Source organism: Danio aesculapii, chromosome 2 (assembly GCF_903798145.1).
Source record: "Danio aesculapii chromosome 2, fDanAes4.1, whole genome shotgun sequence".
NCBI classification, from domain to species: domain Eukaryota; kingdom Metazoa; phylum Chordata; class Actinopteri; order Cypriniformes; family Danionidae; genus Danio; species Danio aesculapii.
This window is the reverse complement of record NC_079436.1, coordinates 49,875,556-49,897,546: the sequence shown is the minus strand read 5'-3', so window position 1 is coordinate 49,897,546 and position 21,991 is coordinate 49,875,556. Positions and strand designations below refer to the sequence as shown.

Below are 21,991 nucleotides of genomic sequence, written 5' to 3'. Positions count from 1 at the left end.
CTAAACAACAACAACAACAACGAAATTACTACTACAAGAGATTGAGATGTAAGGTGGACCAAGTGGCATTCCTGTTGGGCCAGAAACAAATATATATTTTTAATATTTATTTCATGCAAAAAGAAAAAAATTTGCCTAAGAAAGTATAAGTAATCTTTAACCCAAAATATCTGAAAATCTGAAATCAAATCGTAGTTTAAAAAGCTTATAGAAAATAAAAAACAATTGCCTTGGTATAGCATGTACTGAAAAGCAAGAGAGCTGATGGCAAACATACAAAACATCCTACTTTTTCAGGACCAGATGTTTATGCTGATCAGTAAAGACCAAATTAATTTATCCATTATATACCTAATTTACATAATACAAGTTGTTTGGTCCACCTTCACCAGTTAGGTCAGGGTGAAGGCTGTCAAGTTAACATGACACCTTTGTTTTGACACCTTTTGTGCAAAAACAGCCGATTAGCACATTGCAAAAACCATATTTTGAAAAGAACATCTAGTAATAATTCAAAGACATGCATATAACATATTCCAAATATCAAATTACAGAAAAGTTACACTGTGTGTGTGTGTGTGTGTGAGAGAGAGATCACTGAAACGACACACTTTACTTCATTGCATATATATATATCAGATGTTCTGCTGTGAATACAATGTAGATGTGTGATCATTTGTTTAGTTTCAATCACTAAAAATGTTAAAATGGATGTTTTTTTCTGTGTGTGAAGCAGGTATGAAGAATATAGTGGAGAAATCTTGTGCCTCACCATTTGCACCTAGTATGAGCTTTGAATGCATATAAAATGTTTACTTTAATTGCCACAAAGAGCTTTGCATCCTGAAGTGGCAGGAATTTGGGAGTACGAAGAAACTTAGCTACTAAAACTGCCTCTGATTTTGATTTGTAGCTTTCTGTGTCACTCTCTGATAGTTAAATTCACATTTAATTTTCACTTAGTGAATGGTTTAAAATCATTAAAATAGCAATACTTAATTCTGAAATATTTTTAAAGACCACCACTGTTTTATGCTGCACTCTCAGGTAAAATTCATATTGCAATTTTTTTATTTATATGGTGTTGGGCCAGGGTTGGCCAAGCTTCGGATTGAGACGGAGCCAGTCCTGTTTGATATTTATGAGTTCAGATACGGTGTTTAAAAATATGTGAGCTAATAGCTGACAGATTGCAACTTTCTTTTACATTTTGCACTTCCTTTTCCATTACAGGTATTTATCCACACTCTCCAAAGCCTCACTTTTTGTGTACTTTCTCCATTCATCTGGAATTTCACTGCTTCCCTGAAAGGTTTTCTTGTAGCACACTTCCAGATCTTTCTGGAATCTGCACACAAACCACTTCCAGTAGGGCAGCTCAGATTTGTCAGGGGTGATGCTCCAATTGGCATATTGAGGACCTCCTTTTCTGTATTCTTTCCAGGGGACTGAATCATCTGAGGTTTCATCATCTGAATCACTTGAATTTGGATAAAACTCATCATCACTTGATACTGCTGTTGTGCAGATTTCAATAGCCAGGTTTGTTGTTCCTCTGTAATACCATCCCTTTAGTCCAACACTGCGGTGGAAAGGAACGCAGTGATCTCCAGAATGGTCTTCCATTGTATTGGTGCAGATGGCATTACAGAACGGACACTGAATCCAACAGCACTGACAGAATTGTTCAATCAAAAGCTCATCCGGTCCCTTCTGGAATTGTTCTATTTTTATTTGGTTGATGCTGTTCTGAAGCTTTTTATCCTTTCTTTTAAATCTTCACTTAAAAGGTCTTCAAGAAAATCCAAGTCTTTAATTTCACTGAGATCAACACAGGAGTTCCCTGTGAGTTTCAGCTCATCTGTCAATGTTTTGGAAAAGCTCCTGAACCACATGTTGCCATCTCCACTGTGACTCTTGACCTCCACTGTTGCAGCTGTCACTGCATTACTTACAATCTGCTCCTTATTTTTCAGATTTCCTTTGAATATATTTTGAATAGTCACATTTTCTTCACTGAAGTATCTGTTCACTTCATTCTTTATGAATTGTTTAAAGTGTTTTTTGGGATTATGAATATATGTCATGTACTCCCCAAAGTCCTCCTTTTCTGCAAGGTATTTCAGAATGTGTTTCTCTAGATCTGGTCTGTTACCGCACAATGCTTGTATGTCAGACCTCATCTGTGCAGCCAAAGCAATTGCAGTTTTGTTGTAAACCGCTTGTAGTATGGATTGCTCAAGTTTGCTGCAGATGAATTCACTCAGTATGGTGGTTGTGGTCGCTCCTTTGTAGTATTTTTCAAAGATATTCCAATATTGGTTTTTCTGATTCTCAAGATTAATTCTTGGGTCATTTGCTTCTCTGAATTCTTTATGGAGTTGTTTAAACTTTCTTTCTGCAATGTCACACACATGGAGACTGAGATCTATGGTATACTCCCTTTTCAATGTGTATTTCTGGCTCATGGACTGATGTTTCTGTACTGACCTTTTCACACAGTCAGTTATTTCTTGAACGAAAATGTCATTGTAGCCTCGTGTTCCAACTGGTGCCTTCTCCATGATCATTTCAGTTTCCTGAATAACTTCATCAGTAAGATTCTTTACTGAGTAATGAAATTCAGGATTTAGGCTCATGTACTCTTCTGTCCTAGAAGTTCCTCTTAAATACTCTATGCCTGACATAAGTTTTTGACCAAACCAAATAAATATTCCATTACTGCTTTTCTTACAGTTCTCGGCAGGTTCTTCTTTAGATCCAGTTTCATTAGAATGCTCTAGATGCTTCTTTGGAATGATGTAGTCACAATAATCACCCCAACAGTCCATGTGTTCAAAGTCTTTCTTATGTAGCCGGTCATTTACAAGAGTCAATTCATGGTTTTCAGATAATATCCGTCTCACATCTGCCCAAAAGTTAAAGTCTTTCACTGGAGGTATATGTTTGGTAATTTCATTGACCCATTTACTCCACATTGTGTTGAATTCCTCCTTCAGCTCATTTTCAGATGTTCCAGTACTTTTCAGACTTAACGCTAGTTCTTTGCTCCGACTGAAAAGCTTCTTTTCATACTCTGTTCTTTTTTGATCCAGTTTCTCCCCGGCTTTTTTCTGTTCAATCGCTTCATCTAACTTTCTTTTTGTTCCCTTAACAAGGTCATCATGAAGATTGTTGATTTTGGTTTCAAATTTATTTCGCCATTGGCAGAGTATGTCTTTGTCTCTGTCCTCCTCAAAGTAAGACCTGATTGATTCATCTACCTGCTCCTTTGTCTTTCTCATGTCAGACAACAAATCATTATCTTCAACTATAAGTTCTCCATTGGCAATTCTATTGTAGAATTTGTCTTCAATGCTCATCATGGTGCTTCTAAGGCTCCATGTCCAGTCACTGTACTTGGTTTCCAGTCTTCTGTATGTTGCAATCTCAAGTGTGTTTTTAAAGCTGAACACAAAGTTCTCATTGAGCAGTGCAGTCCACAGATCATTAATACGCATTTTAAACTGTGACAGTGTTATGCCACTTGAATGAGAAGCTTTTGAGAGAATTGTGTTCTTCAGCTCCTGAATGTTTCTGCTGTAGTTTGGGTTTGGTGGTGCCATTGGTGGACTGCCTTCCCACAGCTGTGAAAAATACTTCACATCATTCTGAACGTCAAAAGCAATGACCTCACTGAAAAACTCAGTATCACAATCTTCCTCTTTAGCAGCGAGATTCGTCATCTCATCCAGTTTCTCCTGCAGTCGTCTCCTTCCCTCCATGTTTTTCTCTCCGGCTGTAATATCTGAAACATTCTGATGCACAAACATGCAGCTCGGATTCAGTTTGATCTTCTTCATTCTCATGAAGGCCTGAACTACAATCTGAAGAATGTCCTGCATCTCAGCTGTGTTTTCTCCAAAGATGTTGATCAGTGTCATATTTCCAAGACCAACAACAAATGTGGCCATTTCATTGTCATGATTTCTCGTTGATCTTCCAGCCAGTTCTAGGGCACGAAGGCCCTCAGTATCAACAACTAGAACATAGTCAAACTTCTGCCATGCTTTCATTTCTTCTGAAACTCTGACCAGCTGCATGAAAGCTCCTCTGGTGCACCTCCCTGCACTGACGGCAAACTGCAGCCCAAACATGGCATTCAGCATGGTGGATTTCCCAGAGCTCTGGATTCCTAAGACTGACAACACATAGACTCTCTTGTCTCCCAGTTTCTGGATGAGCGAGTCAAGAACAGCAGTAACCCAGATCAGAGGAACATGGGCCGCATCACCATCCATCAACTCTAATGGAAATCCAGAAATCATCATCTCTGCTGCAAGACTGGGAAGAGAAAAGTAGTCAAACATCTGCAGATCCTGGTCGTTTCTTTCCACAGATGAACAGGATTCATATATCTGACCAGTCTCTCTCAGTATGTGCTCCAAGCCAAAGGTTGCAGCTTGTAGTTTCTCAGATACTCTCTCAAGTGCTTCTTGGGCTGATCTGAGTTGCTGTGATTTATCATGATTCTGTTTAAGATTCAGGACAGTTGACCATTTTCCATCATACTCACGAAGAAGAGCTGAAAGACTTTCAGTGGTGTAGTCATCCAAAAGGATGGCCAACCATTTCAGAAAATATGCCACCTCATTTCCTACTGGTGATTTCAAATTCTGGACGAAGATTTGGATAAATTGACTTAAGTCAGTTGTACACTGCTGTTCACGAATTTTTTGCATTTCTAACTGCTTAGAACTTTTGTTCTGTTCAATGTTGTTTCCCCTATTTAATTGACTTAAAGTAGGTCGATGTAGTTCTTTATTCTTCTGACACCACAGATGCCACAAACGTCCCTGCAGCGGCAGAAATGATTTTTTGATTTGAGTCAGATCTTTATCCTTCAGTAAACTCATCATCTGCTGCGCTGCTTCTTTTCCTCTACTGAGGTCTTTATCGTTGTCTTCATCTACTCTGATACCACAATGTTTGCCCACATCTTCAAGCTTGAAAATAGAAGATGATTCATAAGACAAAATCCCATCATTTACAGCTTTTCTGACTTCTTCAAATACTACTGATTGATTTCTGTCTTTCAAACCAATTTTGTATTTCCCTTCATGAATTTTTGTGAAAGGGGAATTGTTGTCAGAAAGAAGGCAGATGAATGGCTTTGAGTCCTTCAAGAAGTTTTGGATCTTGGTCATGCTTTTATCATTCTTGTCAAGTTGTGGTACAATTGCAACATTTACAGAGGCCATTTCAGTCAGGATATCCAGCTGCTTGTCATTGGCTCCTGCATCTCCATGTAGGTTACAGAATGCAACACACTGAGTAAATCGATCAGTTTTCTCTCCAGAGGGACAATACCAGGCTATCTCCACCAGTCCATCCATCATTACTCGGGTTCTGCTGCTGCCTGGGCAGTTCCTGTGGAAGAACGTGTTGTGTTTCTCATTAATAAGGTTGTTCATCAGCTGAGACTTCGATGAGGATAATGGGCCAAACCTGAAGAAAGCCACCATTGGAGTTTCTGCTCTGTACACTGGTTGGAATTTGCTAGAGACTTTACCTGTATTATCAGTTGTCTTCCAGCACTTGTTGATTTGTCGAAATGTCCAGAGTGGAAACTCAATCTGCTGTGTGAATGGATTTGGTATAAGCAGAGGCAACGCATACTGACACTGTGAGAGTTTAGTCACAATAAGCTGCTTTAGGAAACTATCAGCACAATGAAATATGGCCATCTGAACGTCCATTAAGTCCACTGTATCTATTTTATTTCGAACAGAGGATTGAGCAGATTTTCCAAAAATAATGTCGAAGGCATCCCCAACATCTTCAGAGTCATTGCTTCCTGCTCTTGTGTGCTGTTGTTCATTACTCTCTTTAATCTGAAGGGATCTTGCTTTGTAGTCCATCATCATCAATTTATGTAAAAAAACTGAAGCTAGCTCGTCCTCTGCACAAGTGTCTTGGGACTGTACAATTGGCTTAAGGAAATCTAAAGTTCTCAGTTTTCGGTGTTTGTTCTCAAGGTGAATCCTTCCAATGAGTTGCTCTGCAACCAACTGAAAAATACAATTTAAATTCAGGCAGATTAAATTCTTGATCAAAAAGTTCATTCATTGATTCATTTTCCAGGGTCACCACAACGGAATGAACCGCCAACTTATCCAGCATATGTTTTACGCAGCAGATGCCCTTCCAGCCGCAACCCATAACTGAGAAACATCCACACACACTCATTCACACACATACACTATGGCCAATTTAGCTTTCCCAATTCACCTGTACCACATGTCTTTGGACTGTGGAGGAAACCCGAGCACCCGGAGGAAACCCACGCGAACACGGCGAGAACATGCAAACTCCACACAGAAATGCCAACTGACCCAGCCGAGGCTTGAACCAGCAACCTTCTTGCTGTGAGGCGAACATGCTACCCACTGCGCCACCGCGTCGCCTGATCAAAAAGTTATGCAAATCAATTACACTTACATTTATTCATTTATCTGACACTTTTATCCTAAGTGACTTACAAGAGAGGACAATTAACCACTTCAAAATATCAGAGTGCAGTATATTAATGTTATGACAAGTGTAAGCTAGTTTAATTTTTCTTTAATTTAGTATAGAAAGGAGCGTGTGTCAAGCCCACTCACCTGATGATTTGATTTAACAATGCGAATAGATTAGGGGTAAGAAGATTGCCCTATTAACTCTGACCATCAGTTAACAATGTGATGCAATGCATTAGCTTAGAAAGTGTGCATGTGGTACAAGCTGACATTTAAACTGTGATACATTGTGTTTAAAATTCATTCTATCATTCATTTATTTTTCTTCTGCTTAGTCCCTTATTTATCAGGGGTCGCCACAGCAGGATGAACCGCACCCAAGTACTGGGAAACACCATACACTCTTGCACATGCACTCATACACTACGGCCAATTTAGTTCATCCAATTCACCAATAGCGCATGTCTTTTTTTGGACTGTGAGGGAAACCGGAGAACCCAGAGGAAACCCACGTGAACATGCAAACTCCACACAGAAATGCTTCCTAGCCCAACGGAGACTCGAACCAGTGACCTACTTGCTGTGAGGTTACAGTGCTAACCGCTGAGCCACCGTGTCACCCCGTCTCTAAGAATTTTCATCAGTAAAAAGTTATTCATGTGCAATCATTTTATTATTTAGACGTGACCAGTATCTGTGAGCAGTATTTTAGATTTAGATTTAAATTTATTTCACCATGCTTGCGCTTCAGGCGGGGATCAAACTAACATTTCCAACATCGGGGGCAGGTGCTCTAATGAGGAGGCTACACACCCCAGATGGCCTGTAACCTAAAGTAGATATGGTAAAACCACAAACAAAAATAAATTCAAATGAAGATCCATGAGAGTGGAGTTACCTTTTGTTTGTCTCCTTTATCGGTTTGTTCCAAGCTCTCTAAAGGCAGCATGTTTGTTGCACCAAAGCTTGTTTCTCTTTCTGCACCTTAATTGTATGAAACAATAGTACAATATTTATTGTCTGTTTGTTTTGCAACAGAATCAAGAATGTCTGATCCTACCCAGGAAAACATTATTATATATAGTTGAAGTCAGAATTATTAGCCCCCCTGTTTATTTTTTCCCCCAATTTCTGTTTAATGGAGAGCAGATTTTTTTCAACACATTTCTAAACATAATAGTTTTCATAACTCATTTCTAATAACTGATTTATTTTATATTTGCCATGATGACAGTAAAAAAATGACTAGAGATTTTTAAGACACTTCTATACACCTTAAAGTGACATTTAAGTTAATTAGGTTAACTAGGCAGGTTAGGGTAATTAGACAAGTTATTGTATAACGATGGTTTGTTCTGTAGACTATCGAAAAAAAATATTGCTTAAGAGGGCTAATAATATTGTCCTTAAAATGTTCTTTAAAATTTTAAAAACTGCTTTTATTCTAGCCGAAATAAGTCAAATCAGACTTTCTCCAGAAGAAAAAATGTTATCAGACATACTGTGGAAATTTCTTTGCTCTGTTAAACATCATTTGGGAAATAATTAAAAAAGAAAAAAAAAATCAAAGGGGGGCTAATAATTCTGACTTCAACTGTATTTATATATACTCACCATGTTGCATGTCTTCTAAAGAAGATCTGTACATCTCTCTGGTGTAGCACTGTTGGTTATTATCAAGGAACAGATGCTTAATCCTGTCCATCAGTTCTGTGATCTCTGACTGGTTGTTCATGAGTTTGCTGCAGGTGGAATATCTTCCTCCACATTTCTCCAACAGCTGCTCCAGAACAGAGTTGTTTTTCAGGTCATCTATTATAGAGTCACACTCTTCCTCTCTCTCATAAGTGAAGAGAAGAATGACAAATGACAGAACTCTGTCACCAAAAGTTCTCTGTAGCCATTCAATACCCTTCTTATCAGCATCTGTCAGCTGTCCCAGTGGCACAACAAAGATGAAGGCGTGTATTTCATTTTCACTCAGTTGACCGATAATGTAACTGAGTGTTTTGAGATCAGCATCATGTGAGCCAATCATGTTGATCACTGAGACCTGATGTTCTGATACCTTCCTCTCTAATGGAACAGTTATGGGATATTCTGCACTCAGACTGAGTTGTTCTTCTCCAAGCAGAATGTTGTCACATCCAAACTGGACCGCCTCAGAACATCCAAATAATGCAACAGTCAAATCTGGATCACCTTGATTTAAAGTAAAAAAATATATTAAAAAAAACACAGAATGGTTCTCAAAATCAAGTATTTATTAACTCAAACTAAATAAAAAATAGTGCTTCTTATGTATATTAGTAGTATTTCATACCTATGTTGGTGTGAGAGGAATTCTTATTTTGATTATCAGGTTTCAAGTTACTCCCTTCTTCTGCTGGTTTCACATTTTCCTGTTAAAAAAGATATTTGTCATATTTTACAAATTCACAGGTTTGTACAAGAACACATTTCATATACTTGTAAGTAAACATTTTACTGATTTATTATACATATATGGGCTAGTTACACAAGATGGCACCGGTGAGCTTCTGAAACGCAAGTGTGTGCATGGTCACTTCCGGTTGTATAGAACTATGAAGTAAGTTCGCATTTTCACTACCAAAATGAGCATGTTTAAAATAAAAAAACATTAAAAAAGAAGTTTATCAGCGACAGGAGAGGACATACTTACAACATTGCTGCATACATCAGTGCACAAATTTCAACTATACTCTTCCCACACCGAGAGATAGGGATCATCGACCAAGATGTTCCATCCCTGAGACATCTCCGTCTGACTACGAACTGAGCGAACCACAAGCGGTACTACATGTACATGTATATGCTCATAAGTGTAATTGTATATTTTGTAAACACACTAAAGACTCATCGTATTTTATTTTTAGGATGTACATTGCAGTGTTTTGTAATGGAATATCTGTGTATTCAAACATATCTTGTGGTTAACCAAAAAAAGAGAGACTCAACTGATATTGAGAGAGTTTGCCTAATGTGTGTGTTATACAAGTATGTTCATTAATATCTAAGAAACACTAATGCTGTAGTGAACAATTATATTTTTAAGGTTTTAAGATTATTTATTGTATTACTACTATATTACTGTTATTTCTATTTACAATCTGTGATATTATACATCTCATATTGTAAAGTGTGTGTGTATATTGAGAGCTTGTGCTCTTGACTGCTATGTCTGTTGAAAGGAGAGGCAGAACAGACTGAGAGATGTCTGATAAGCTGATACTGAGAGATTGCGATATTGTGTGTGTTATGCAAGAATGAAATAAAATCACCTCAGCATGACCATGTTTGTGTGGAGCTTCTTTTAATTAATAAAAAAAATTATTATAACACAACGCAGAGAAGGGCGCGGTGGCGCAGTGAGTAGCACAATCGCCTCACAGCAAGAAGGTCGCTGGTTCAAGCCTCGGCTGGGTCAGTTGGCATTTCTGTGTGGAGTTTGCATGTTCTCCCCGTGTTCACGTGGGTTTCCTCCCGGTGCTCCAGTTTCCCCCACAAGTCCAATGACATGCACTATAGGTGAATTGAATAAGCAACATTTTCGTAGTGTATGTGTGTGATTGACTGTGTATGGGTGTTTCCCAGTGATGAGTTGTGGCTTCAAGGGCATCCACTGTGTAAAACATAACAATTCGCTGTGGCGACCCCAGATTAATAAAGGCCAAAAACTAACTAAGCCAAAAAGAAAATGAATCAATGAATGACAACGCAGAGAAACACCCGCAAAAAAAAAATATGATCCCAAGGGAATTTGAGTAACCGCTGAGCACGAACCTCAGCATCAACAGGGGAAGAATAAAAGCAAATTAGTGCACTGATGTATACAGCAATGTAGTGAGGATGTCCTCTCCGGTCGCTGATAAACTACTTTTTAAATTTTTATTTTATTTTAAACATGCTCCTTTTTGGTAACGAAATTGCTAAATCTTCACCTCTTCCTTCATAGTTCTATACAATCGGAAGTGAACATGCACACACTTTCTTCTCGGAAGCTCAACGGTGTCATCTTGTGCAACTAACTCATTGGAAGCTGAGCCCCACTAAAATAAAAATCCAAGAATTTAACATTTAAATGTCACAAACCTCTGAATTTGAAGGATGTTCTGTATATGAAGATGTGTCCATGGCATCATTATCTGTCCACTGATCCATAATTATGACTTGAAAAAAAAATACATATTAACCAGGTGGATCAAATGAAATCCAAACAATACACAGTAGCTCTGTAATCTGATTATTAAATTAAAGTGACAATTAAACATCTTTTATATTTATGCGGCAAATAAATTATGCTTCCTTTGAAACGAAGATTCACTTACAAAGTTAATGTCAAATACGAGTTGTAAAAGTTATTTGTCTACAATAACATGGCGGCTACACCAAGCAGCTGACTACTCCACTTACTAATTTGCGAGCCCATTAAATATGTTGTGATCACCAACTACTTTATGTAGTCATTGGAGAACACTCCCTAGCATTCACCCGAACCACATTTCCTATCAGGCCCTGCAGGTACACACCGGCTTCATGTCTTCTCCTAAATACACACACAGCAGGACCTGCTGGCGACGGGGCTTGCTGCACACTCCACCACCACACTTATGCTGGCATCACCGCTACTCCTGTCTCCTGCACATCAGTTCAGACCGCAATTGGTTCACAAGATGGCCACCACTAGTTCTTCAGGTAACGGTATGGCCACCTCCAGTCTACCAGTTCACAAAATGGTCACAGCTAATGCGCAAGCTCACATGATGGTCACCGCCAATCTGCTGCTAACTCACAAGATGGGTTCCTGTAACAAGTCTCTTCCTGTCATGTTTCCAGTCAAGGTTTCTGTCCCTGAAATGCCATCACCTGAGCTACAAGAATAGCCACCACCACCCGAGTTGCCAGAGCTGCTGCCACAACCAGAGCTATTACTGCCACAGCCACCATCTCCAGAACTGTCACTGCCAGAGCCACCAAATCCTCCTGAATCCCCCAGATCCTCCTGAATCCCCCAAATGGAGGGCGACAGATCCTCCTGAATCCCCGAATAACGGGCACCAGATCCTCCTGAATCCCCCAAATAGCGGGCCCCAGATCCTCCTGAATCCCTCAAATGGAGGGTGACATATCCTCCTCACCAGATCCTCCTGAATCCCCCAAATAGCGGGCCCCAGATCCTCCTGAATCCCTCAAATGGACGGTGACTGATCCTCCTGAATCCCTGAGTGACGGGCACCAGACCCTCCTGAATCCCTCAAATGGAGGGTGACAGATCCTCCTGAATCCCCGAATGACAGGCACCAGACCCTACTGAATCCCCCAAATAGCGGGCACCAGATCCTCCTGAATCACCCAAATGGAGGGCGACAGATCCTCCTGAATCCCCGAATGACGGGCACCAGATATTCCTGAATCCCCCAAGTAGCAGGCCCCAAAACCTCCTGAATCCCTCAAATGGCGGGTGACAGATCCTCCTCACCAGATCCTCCTGAATCCCCCAAATAGCAGGCCCCGGACCAATCTGTTATAAGCTCATGGTTATTTAGAAAAGTAAATACAAATAATTTCATGAATGTATCTTTAGAAAAGAACAAAAAAGGGACTTGTGAAGTGGATGCACAAGATACAGTGTAAATGAGGAAATTGTAAAGAATCAATGCATGATATTTTAAATCGGGGGTGCCCAAACTCTGTCCTGGAGGGCCGGTGTCCAGCATAGTTTAGCTCCAACTTGCCTGGAAGTGTCTAGTATACCCAGAAAGAATTTGATTAGCTGGTTCAGGTGTGGAACTAAACTCTGCAGGACACAGTACCTGCACTACAGGATCAAGTTATATATATATAGATATGCTTTTTCAAACTACTAATTTAAACCAACATCTGATTCTTGTGTCCTCTTTGGGTCAACTTAATTTTTTTATGTTCAATCCACTTAAATTTGTAAAAATCATTAAGTTATATATATATATACATACACAGTTGAAGTCAGAATTATTAGCCCCCTCTGTTTATTGTTTTCCCCAATTACTGTTTAACGGAGAGAAGATTTTTTTTCAACACATTTCTAATCATAATAGTTTTAATAACTCATTTCTAATAACTGATTTATTTTATCTTTGAAGGGGCTAATAATATTGACATAAAATTTTCATAAAAAATTAAAAACTACTTTCATTCTAGCAGAAATAAACAAATATAACTTTATCCAGAAAGAAAATGATCAGACATACTACGAAACTTTCCTGAATCTGTTAAACATCATTTGGGAAAAAAAATTCTAAGGGGGGCTAATAATTCTGACTTCAACTGTGTGTGTGTGTATATATATATATATATATATATATATATATATATATATATATATATATATATATATATATATATATATATATATATATATATATATATATATATATATATATTTATAACAGTGCATCCAGAAAGTAATTATAGCACTTCACTTTTTCCACATATTTTTATGTTACAGGCTACTACCTTATTTACGGTGGCCAAGAAAGCTTAACGCGCTGCAATTTAAGTAGGCATGCAATTACAAAAAAACTGCAGCAAATAAATAAACGATCTTCGTCAATTTGACAGCACACGTGTTGCAAATTGGTCACAACACAAACAACTGAAGAAACGTGCAGCAAATTAGTCACACTTGCAAATATTCAAGTAACACAACGGAAATATTTCTAGGGGACCCAAAAACATAACGAACCCCGCTGAGATATTGATGTGTTGTTATGCCATGACTGGTGCTCAGTGAAGTGATAGGTGGTCTTTGAAAAGTTGTTTTTCCTTTATTTTAATATCCTGATTGCACGACGTGACAACACATCCATATCTCAGCAGGGTCCGTCATGTTAAAATCAAGTGAAAATGAAAACGTGATACCTATATGAGTTTCATGTTCAAATAAATCATGGTATTTTCTGGTAAAACCTCTGAATGCAGTTAAGGCAGACATGCAAAGATAAATATATTCTGTTTCATTCAAACTAAGAAAACTGTTGAGTTTACTCATTCATTTACTCATTCGGAAAACATTTTAAATCCAAAATGGAACATTTCAAAATAATTTAAGATCAGTCAAGTGGTCTGTGTTATCCAGTTACAAATTTCATCATTCATAATTATTAACATCGGCATTAAGCATTAATGAAAAATGTCAATTTTATGCATAACAATTCATAATGTGTTTTGACAAGACAACATGATAATTTGCAGAACCAGTCAATTTAAATGTTAGTAACGTTAGTTTCAGAGGTTATTACCTGTGTAATACGGAGCTGGGAGAAAACCGAAGTAGATGAACAACAGCAACTGTAAAAGTAAAAGACACTTTTATATTTTAAAAGTTATCTAGTCCACGATCCCAAGATTCCCAACCAAAACAATGTCACTTGTTATTTTCGTTTAGTATTTTGATGTCATTATAATGGTACCTGAACAACTGCCTTTGAGGGATAAACGAGATTTGACACAGTTATATATATATGTGGCGTGAAATGAAACCCAAAAATAAACGAGAACCCAGCCAATAGAAACGAGGACACAAGCTGTACATGCCTTTGGTGGGTGTTTGGGGGATCTGATTCTCTTCATGCTTTCATCAACATTCCATGAGGGGTCAGTTAGGTGTGCTTATTTAGTGCAAATTTGCTTTCATTTTCGACATTTTTGAACATGATTCGACATCACGACGGATCGAACGCTATAAATACATATTGAATACATAATATAATTTTAAAAATAAGAAAAATCCCTACTTTCTATTCTCTCTATGTGTGTTCATAGTTTTTGTTGCTGTTTTATTTGGTAGTTTAGTGGTATATGAGAGGTTTCATGCAACAAAAAAATGTCCTTTTCAAAACTTCTGTATGAAAAAACAGAAGATCGCGTAAATTACTTGTTATGTAGATAAAGATAAATTACAAATGTAAAAATTTGACCTTCTCTTAAGAGTTAAGCTGCCTCTTAACTGTGGGCTAAATTTAACCGGTAGCTATGTAATCAAATCTGGTGAAAGTGAAAATGAAAACGTGTGATATCTATATATATATATAGATTTTATATTCAAAGTAATCATGTGATTTCTGGTAAAACCTCTGAGGCAGACACCTGTAGAGATAACCCTATTCTAAGTTTTATTCAAACTAAGAAAACTGTTGAATTTTCTCATTAAACAAACATTTTAAGTACAAAAATGTAACATTTCAAAATAATTTAAGATCAACCGAGTGCTATCCATTTACAAATTTCATCAGTCATTATCATCAGAATCAGCATTAAAGAGCCCATATTATAGATGAAATAGGGTCATATTTAGGTTGTAAGGGTCTCCAACAACAGTCTAATATGCATGCAAGGTCAAAAAACACTTTGATGGTCTTATAATCTGCATTTATTTTTACCTAATTATCCCAGCGACTCCCATATGAATCGTTCAGCGATTCATTTGTTCCCAACCCCCTCCTCGGCGCGAAGCTAATCTGCGCTGATTGGACCGATGACAGCCTGCTGCGATTGGTCGACAACACTGACAGGCTTCAGCACGAGGCAGAGTGAAATGCCCAGCTGCTAATCTACAATATAAAAGTAGTCACAGTGCACACACGCTTCATAGTGGATTTTGGCTGCCAATGGGTGAATGTAAACAGACGATGGACTAGAAAATACTGACGACTATTTTATTGAGCAAAAAGTCCAAGAACTGGCGAGGAGGTCACAGTCTTCTTGCTCTTTTCACACACACACACACACACACACACACACAGGGCCTGCGCGTCCATAGAGAAGCGGCTGAATAGAGAGGGCGCGGCGCTCAGTTATATACGCGAATACCCGTGCGTTACACACACGAGGAGACACAGACACACACACACACAGAGGGCCGGCGCGTCCATAGAGAAGCGACTAAATAGAGAGGGCGCGGCGCGCAGTTATATCGGCGAATACCCGTGCGTTACACACACGAGGAGACACACACACACACACACACACAGGGCCGGCGCGTCCATAGAGGAGCGGCGCTCAGTTATATCCGCGAATACCCGTGCGTTACACACACGAGGAGAAACAGACACACACACACACAGGGCCGGCGCGTCCATAGAGGAGCGGCGCTCAGTTATATCCGCGAATACCCGTGCGTTACACACACGAGGAGACAATAATATTGAGCTGAAATATTTTGAAACTTGTCCGTTGCATGTGTGTAAACAGCTGACGATCCGTAATCAAAGCGGCACGCGTCGCGTTTTCAACGTGGCTTTACACGCGATATGAGAATATAAAGAGTTAACCTGATACAGTACACGCAGTTACAAGTAACAAAACACAACTAAATACATAATTTGCAAGATAGAGTAAACGAGGCAATAATTTTAATCGCACTTACTTACACTTGTGAAATGGGGGTAGAAACTGATTCATGATGCACTGATCCATCAGTCTTTACTGATCCTTCCTTTAACAAACTGATGAAGTCTTCTTTGAAAGCATATAGTTTTCAGAAGCACTCAGAACTGCTCAAGGCTGGGCTATATTGCTGATGTTTCATCTTTGATTAGACTGTCCATAATATCCATCTGCACAGCGTGACTTCATTCGACCAGTGTCTGTGTGTGTCTCTGTGTGTGTGTGTGTGTGTGTGTGTGACTTTTTTTTCTGTTAGTGGGCGGGGCCGCAGGTTTCAAATCTCCCGGGTTTGCGCGCCCAACTACTTGTGTTTCGTAGCTGCGTCATCGCGAAACACCTAATGACTCGTTATCAAGACGACTCGTTTGAAGCACTATGAGTCGACTCTTTTATAGATGAATCAGTAGTTTTAAATACTGTACACTTACAGATTTAAGCCTTAGCTGGATAGTTCACTTTACTTAGAGCTATGTTACACACTACAGGGAAGGGCATTTTCAAAAACCCATAATATGGGCTCTTTAACCATTAATTAAACTGACCCAGAAGCAGAAGACAGAAATGTTAATTCTATGCATAACAAAACATAATGTGTTTTGACAAGACAACATGATAAATTGCTGAGGTGGTCAATTTAATGTTAGTTTCAGAGTTTATTACCTGTGTTAGAGAAGCAGGGAGAAAACGGAAGTAAATTAACAACAGAGACAGTAAAATGAAGACAGTAAAGACTTTTTTATATTTTAAAGCTATCTAGTACACAATCTCAAGATTCCCAACCAAACCATGATCCTCTGTCATTTTTTTGTTTAGGCTTTTGTTGCCATTATCACCATAGTGGCAGCTGAACAAATGCCTTTGAGGGATAAATGAGAATAATATGTAGGACGTGAAACGAAACCGAAAATAAACGAGACACCAACCAAAAGAAACTGGGACACAAGTCTGTACATGCTTTTGGTGGGTGTTTGGGGATTCCCTAATGATTTTCTTATTCACTTCACACTTTCATCAACATCAAAATCCTTACAAAAGTGCCCCATAAACAATTACTTATCATTAATTTTTTTAATGATTATTTTTATGCAAGGGGTCAGTTAAGCATGCTTATTTAGAGCAAATTTGCTTTCACTGTCAACAGCTATCGTGGCGGATTCATTAAAATAAAATAATTATTAAAATACTTGATAAATAAAATAAGAAAAAAAAAATCCATACTCTCTGTACTCTCTATGTGCACTCAAAAATATTTTTGCGGCTTGTTCAAACTACTTAAATACTTACTTAAATATATAAATACCATAAATACTTAAAAAATGAGCTGAATCAACACAATTCTTGAGGGTTTTTGGGGTAACTTAATTGTTTGTGTATAATTATATAATGTATAATTATATTGTGACTTTACTTGGAAGGGCACATTATCATTAACTCATTCTTAACTACTCTGAACTCCTTATGCACATCCATCTAGTGCTGCGGCACTAGAAGCCAGGGTTGGACTGGGACAAAAAAAAAATCGGCCCTGGCATTTTGGGACAGAGCGGCCCACTACATTCAATCAAAATGCTCCCCATCTGTGCACACCCTTGAATATGTTTACCAACTCCCATATAAATGCACAAAAGCCATGTATAGTAAATAATGAGAGTTGACAAATTAAAAATGTTAAAAAAAATGTATTTTATTATTATAATGAAATTATAATACACACTGGAAGTCCATCTTGTGTGTGCCTGTGTATTTTGAGGGAGCCTATTAAATAATGAACATTACAAAAACTGCCTACTGATGCACACATTTAATGTTGATTAACAAAATAAAGATAAATAATAAAAGCAATGTGTCAGAGACCCTAAAAATGTTTAACAATGAAACATTAAACATGGCTTAAAGACTGTATATAGTCAATCAAATGAACTTAAACAATTAAAAAAATGCAACAAACATTTGTTTGGGCCCGAACTACAAAACTAAATGTAAAAAAAATTGTATTAGTTTTGCTTAAGTTGCACACTAGTTTGGTCATGTATAAATAGCATTATAACCATATTGCATAAATATTATTGTAACTATAAGCCTACATCATGCTGACAATCAGAAACAAAATGTCATGATATCTCATGCGATTGTCTTCTGACCGAGTGCATCTTAAAATACATGAATGAATTATGATGTATAATTTGTAAAATAAAGACTTGCAGGTTAAGGAAACGGCATAGGAGGAAGTTGCTGCAGACCTTGGTGCAGATGAAATGTGCACCTGACTCATCACACCAGCATCACAGTAAGAGACCTCTATGACCACGTACACTAGAGATGCGCGCATCAGCTGAAATGACACCCGAATACGCGGGTTCATACAAATCATCCACCCACCACACGCCCGCACACTTAGTTTTATCTGATATATGTATCCGCACCCGATCGTCACCTTAATAATTTCATTCTTTGTTTTAGGCATGATGATAGGTCACCGTGGATATTACCAGCAGATTCAGTGAGCTATAATCTGCGCATCTCTAATAGTAAAATAATACGTTAATCATAAAAGTTTTTAAATGAATATTGGTTTATAAAAACAAAAGTTTGTCTTTAGACAACATTTTCTTCATTTTCAAATAGATACAGAAAGTAAAAATAAGACATTTTAGCTTTTACAGATGCAGGAACAATATAACAAAAAGGGTGCAACTTCAGCCTAAACGGCAGCTATGTTGTGTTTACTTGGCCTTTTTCTTCGCACTGTGCAAAAACAGAATAGTGTCTACTGTGCCTGGATTCGGGCGATTCCGCCTCACCTCGAAAACACAGCCAGCTGCACTGAATGAGCGTCGCTCGCACCGCTTGTTGTGGGAATAAACAAGATTCTCTTCGCAAAGCGCCACAGTTGTGGAAATATGCAATCTTGTTTCTCCCAGAACGATAGCAGATTTTCCTCTGATGACTCCTCTAACTGAAACTTTGAACAGTAGGCTACTCTTGCACTTCATCCATTATTTTGGGTGTTTCATCTTCCCATTCGGCAAAGCCCACTCTTGCTGGTCCACTGACATGTCCCACTACATCCACCCGCAATTAATCATAATGTTTTTTTTCACCATACATTTTCTCACCATACGGATGGGCTAAGAACAGTGCAGAAGACTACCAGAACGCAGTAAATAGCCAAAAAACACAAGGACTTCAAGATAACTTCCTGGTTAATGCCTATGCTCACACCAAACAAGGAGTTAATATGGCGGTAAAAGACATAAACAATATATTCAAAAGAACAGCTAAACAGTCAAAATTAAAAGTAAAAACCAGACTAAATAATCTACCCAAAAAATGACAAAAAATGGTTTCATCAAGAATGTCTATCAATTAGGAAACACCTCAGAAACCTCTCAAATCAGAAACACAGAGACCCAAATAATGCAGAGATTCGACTTCTTTACTGTGAAACACAAAAACAATACAAACACTCAGAACCAAAAAGGCACAATATACCCAAAACTACTGACAACAATAGAGAACTCCATTAACTCAAATCAATTCTAGGACAACTGGAAAAACTTGATCAAAAATGGCAATCCCCCCATCCACCCCTACTCCTCCTCCTTCCTAGATGGGTGACACGGTGGCCCAGTGCTTAGCACTGTTGCTTCACAGCAAGAACGTCTCTGGTTCCAGGCTTTACCAAACCAGCAGACATTTCTGTGCAGAGTTTGCACATTCTCCCTGTGCTCACTTGGGTTTCCCCCAGGTTTCCCGGTTTCCTCCCTCCGATCAAAAACAAGCAACCTAAGTTTATTGACTAATCCAAATCAACACCAAAGTCTTGTCCCTACCTATTACTTATCTCTTTAAGAGCAACTAATATTTGCTCTTCAGCCTCCATGACAGGGGTTCTTGAGATCTACCTGAGCTCAAACTCCCCTCTCGCCTTGCAACGGGAGGGAACCCCAGGCTCGAGGATCATATGAGCTCAGGGCTCTCTCCCAGGACAGCATGCCAAAATAGCTTATAATTAATCATCAGCTAAGTGTGAACTCTTGAAAACTATTTTTGCTTCACGCTAAGCTAATGTAACGTTAGATGTTGTTGTTACAAATGGTTTATCTGCACAGAAGTGTTGTTCAGCCACTAAAATCTCCCGGCGAAAGATTGATATGACTATTTTCAGTTTCATAAGGGACCTTTTACAGCATCGATAATGTAGAACTAATGTAGTTTAACAACAAAACATCAGTAAACAGCACCATTCCGCCTAGCGTGCTTTACTGAGGTGAAGTTGGTTTTATATTCACTTCACATTGGTTAATTTTTGAACAATGACGACCTGTGACGCGCTGCCTATATTGATTACCATGCTACTCTAAACATTCGCTCTGAAATAGCAAGTCAGTTTGCAATTCCTGCACGCTGCCGGACAAGCACTAGTCGCTTTTAACACATGAGAGAGGGTTCTTCTGCTGTCATTTTTAAGGTGCGCATGCTCGTGCTTCAGAAGGCATGTCTCTGGTCAGCAGGGGAGGGACTGTGATTCAGAGATTTATGCTAAGTTAGCATTGTGGAAGATCACCTACTGCACCTTTAAGTTTTAAAGGGATGCATAATTTTTCGCATTACTTAAAGAAGTAATATTATTACATAACTGGTGTCACTTGTTACCCTCAACACTGCTGCTGAGCATGTCCAATTGTTTATGACCACAGTGAACCCATCTCATGATGACAACCTCAAGCAAAATAATCAGCCATATAACAAAGACAGTAAAAATGCTAGTAGATGGCTATTATAGAGCTCAGTGAAGAATTGTCTAACTGCTTTCAGTAATCGTTTATTTATTAACAAAGACAGGTTAGTTCAGCTGTGATATTAATTGATTTTGTTAAAGAAATGTATTAAAATAATTCAAACAGCATGAGAACACACATGACTAAATTATTAAAAATACACCATTGAAGGAAAAAAACACTCTGAAATCTCTACCATCATTTACTCACTCTTTAACTCGTTGAACACAAAAGAACAACGCTGGTATTTTTTTATAATGATGGCAGACACTGCTAAAGGTTTAAAACCTTATGAGGGAGAGTAAACTGTGAGAACTCTCCCTTTAATAAGATCTGCAGTAACTGACTGATTATTTAACTCTTCTGATATTCATCAGTCATGAGCAGATAGGGGTTTGTTTTTGTCCTGCTGTACAGTAGGTGATGGTGGTCCATGTGTCTCCTGTCATCTTCTGGGTCAAAGACTTCAGAGAAATAAAACAAACCATCACAGTTGATCACACAATATTAAACATGTATTATTTGTGCATATATTATACAGGAAGAGATGAAGAGCCTCTCACCTCAACATCATCATAGTCTGAATCTTCCGCCTGTTTGACACCTGAGAGGTCAGAATATAAGTTCACAGATCACAGTTGTGTAGACACATGTTAGTTTGTATTTGACTCCTGTCAGATTATCGGCTCTAAAAGTTCTCTGATATAAACTTGTGTATCAGTCTACAGCTTTGTGCTGATCTTTGTTTTCAAAGAGTCTCTTTAGAGATTAATTATAAATCTAAAGAAACTAGTGGTCGAACTATAAAAATGCTATAAATTATTTCAACACTGTCGCTTCACAGCAAGAAGGTTGCTGGTTTAAGTCCTGGCTAGGCCAGTTGGCATTTCAGTGTGGAGGTTATACGTTCTCCCCGTGTTGGCGTGGGTTTCCTCCGGGTGCTCTGGTTTCCCCCACAGTCCAAGCACATGCACTATTGGTGAATAGGATGAATTAAATTGGCCGTAGTGTGTGTGTGTCTGTGTGTGAGAATGCGAGTGTATGGGTGTTTCCACAGTACTGAATTGGGGCAGGAAGAGCATCCGCTGTGTAAAACATACGCCGCAATAGTTGGTGGTTCATTCTGCTGTGGTGACCAGTGAAATAGAGACTAAACCGAAGGAAAATGACAGAATGAATGAGAAGCAACTGTAAAAATTACATATAGTTTGTCATATAAAAATAAGTATTTCCTTATGTAATTGCTCTGTAAAAGTTGAGGAA

The 21,991-nt window shown here is 38.5% G+C and overlaps 2 protein-coding genes across 2 annotated transcripts in view; both read right to left on the bottom strand.

The window, feature by feature from the left end:
* Positions 1-1,186: 1,186 nt before the first annotated feature.
* LOC130238614 (interferon-induced very large GTPase 1) overlaps positions 1,187-21,991 on the bottom strand; it is a 22,681-nt gene continuing 1,876 nt past the window's right edge. Inside the window, 8 exon segments of the mRNA XM_056469689.1 lie at positions 1,187-1,766; positions 1,769-6,050; positions 7,399-7,484; positions 8,115-8,748; positions 11,388-11,556; positions 11,660-11,766; positions 11,833-12,042; positions 21,292-21,332. Coding sequence (XP_056325664.1) covers positions 1,228-1,766; positions 1,769-6,050; positions 7,399-7,484; positions 8,115-8,748; positions 11,388-11,556; positions 11,660-11,766; positions 11,833-12,042; positions 21,292-21,332 — 6,068 coding nt within the window. The 3' untranslated portion in view covers positions 1,187-1,227.
* Positions 21,307-21,991, bottom strand: part of LOC130248082 (CD48 antigen) — a 24,398-nt gene continuing 23,713 nt past the window's right edge. The window contains exon 5 of the mRNA XM_056481617.1: positions 21,307-21,332. The gene's annotated coding sequence lies outside the window, so the exon portion shown is untranslated. The remainder of the gene's footprint in view (positions 21,333-21,991) is intronic.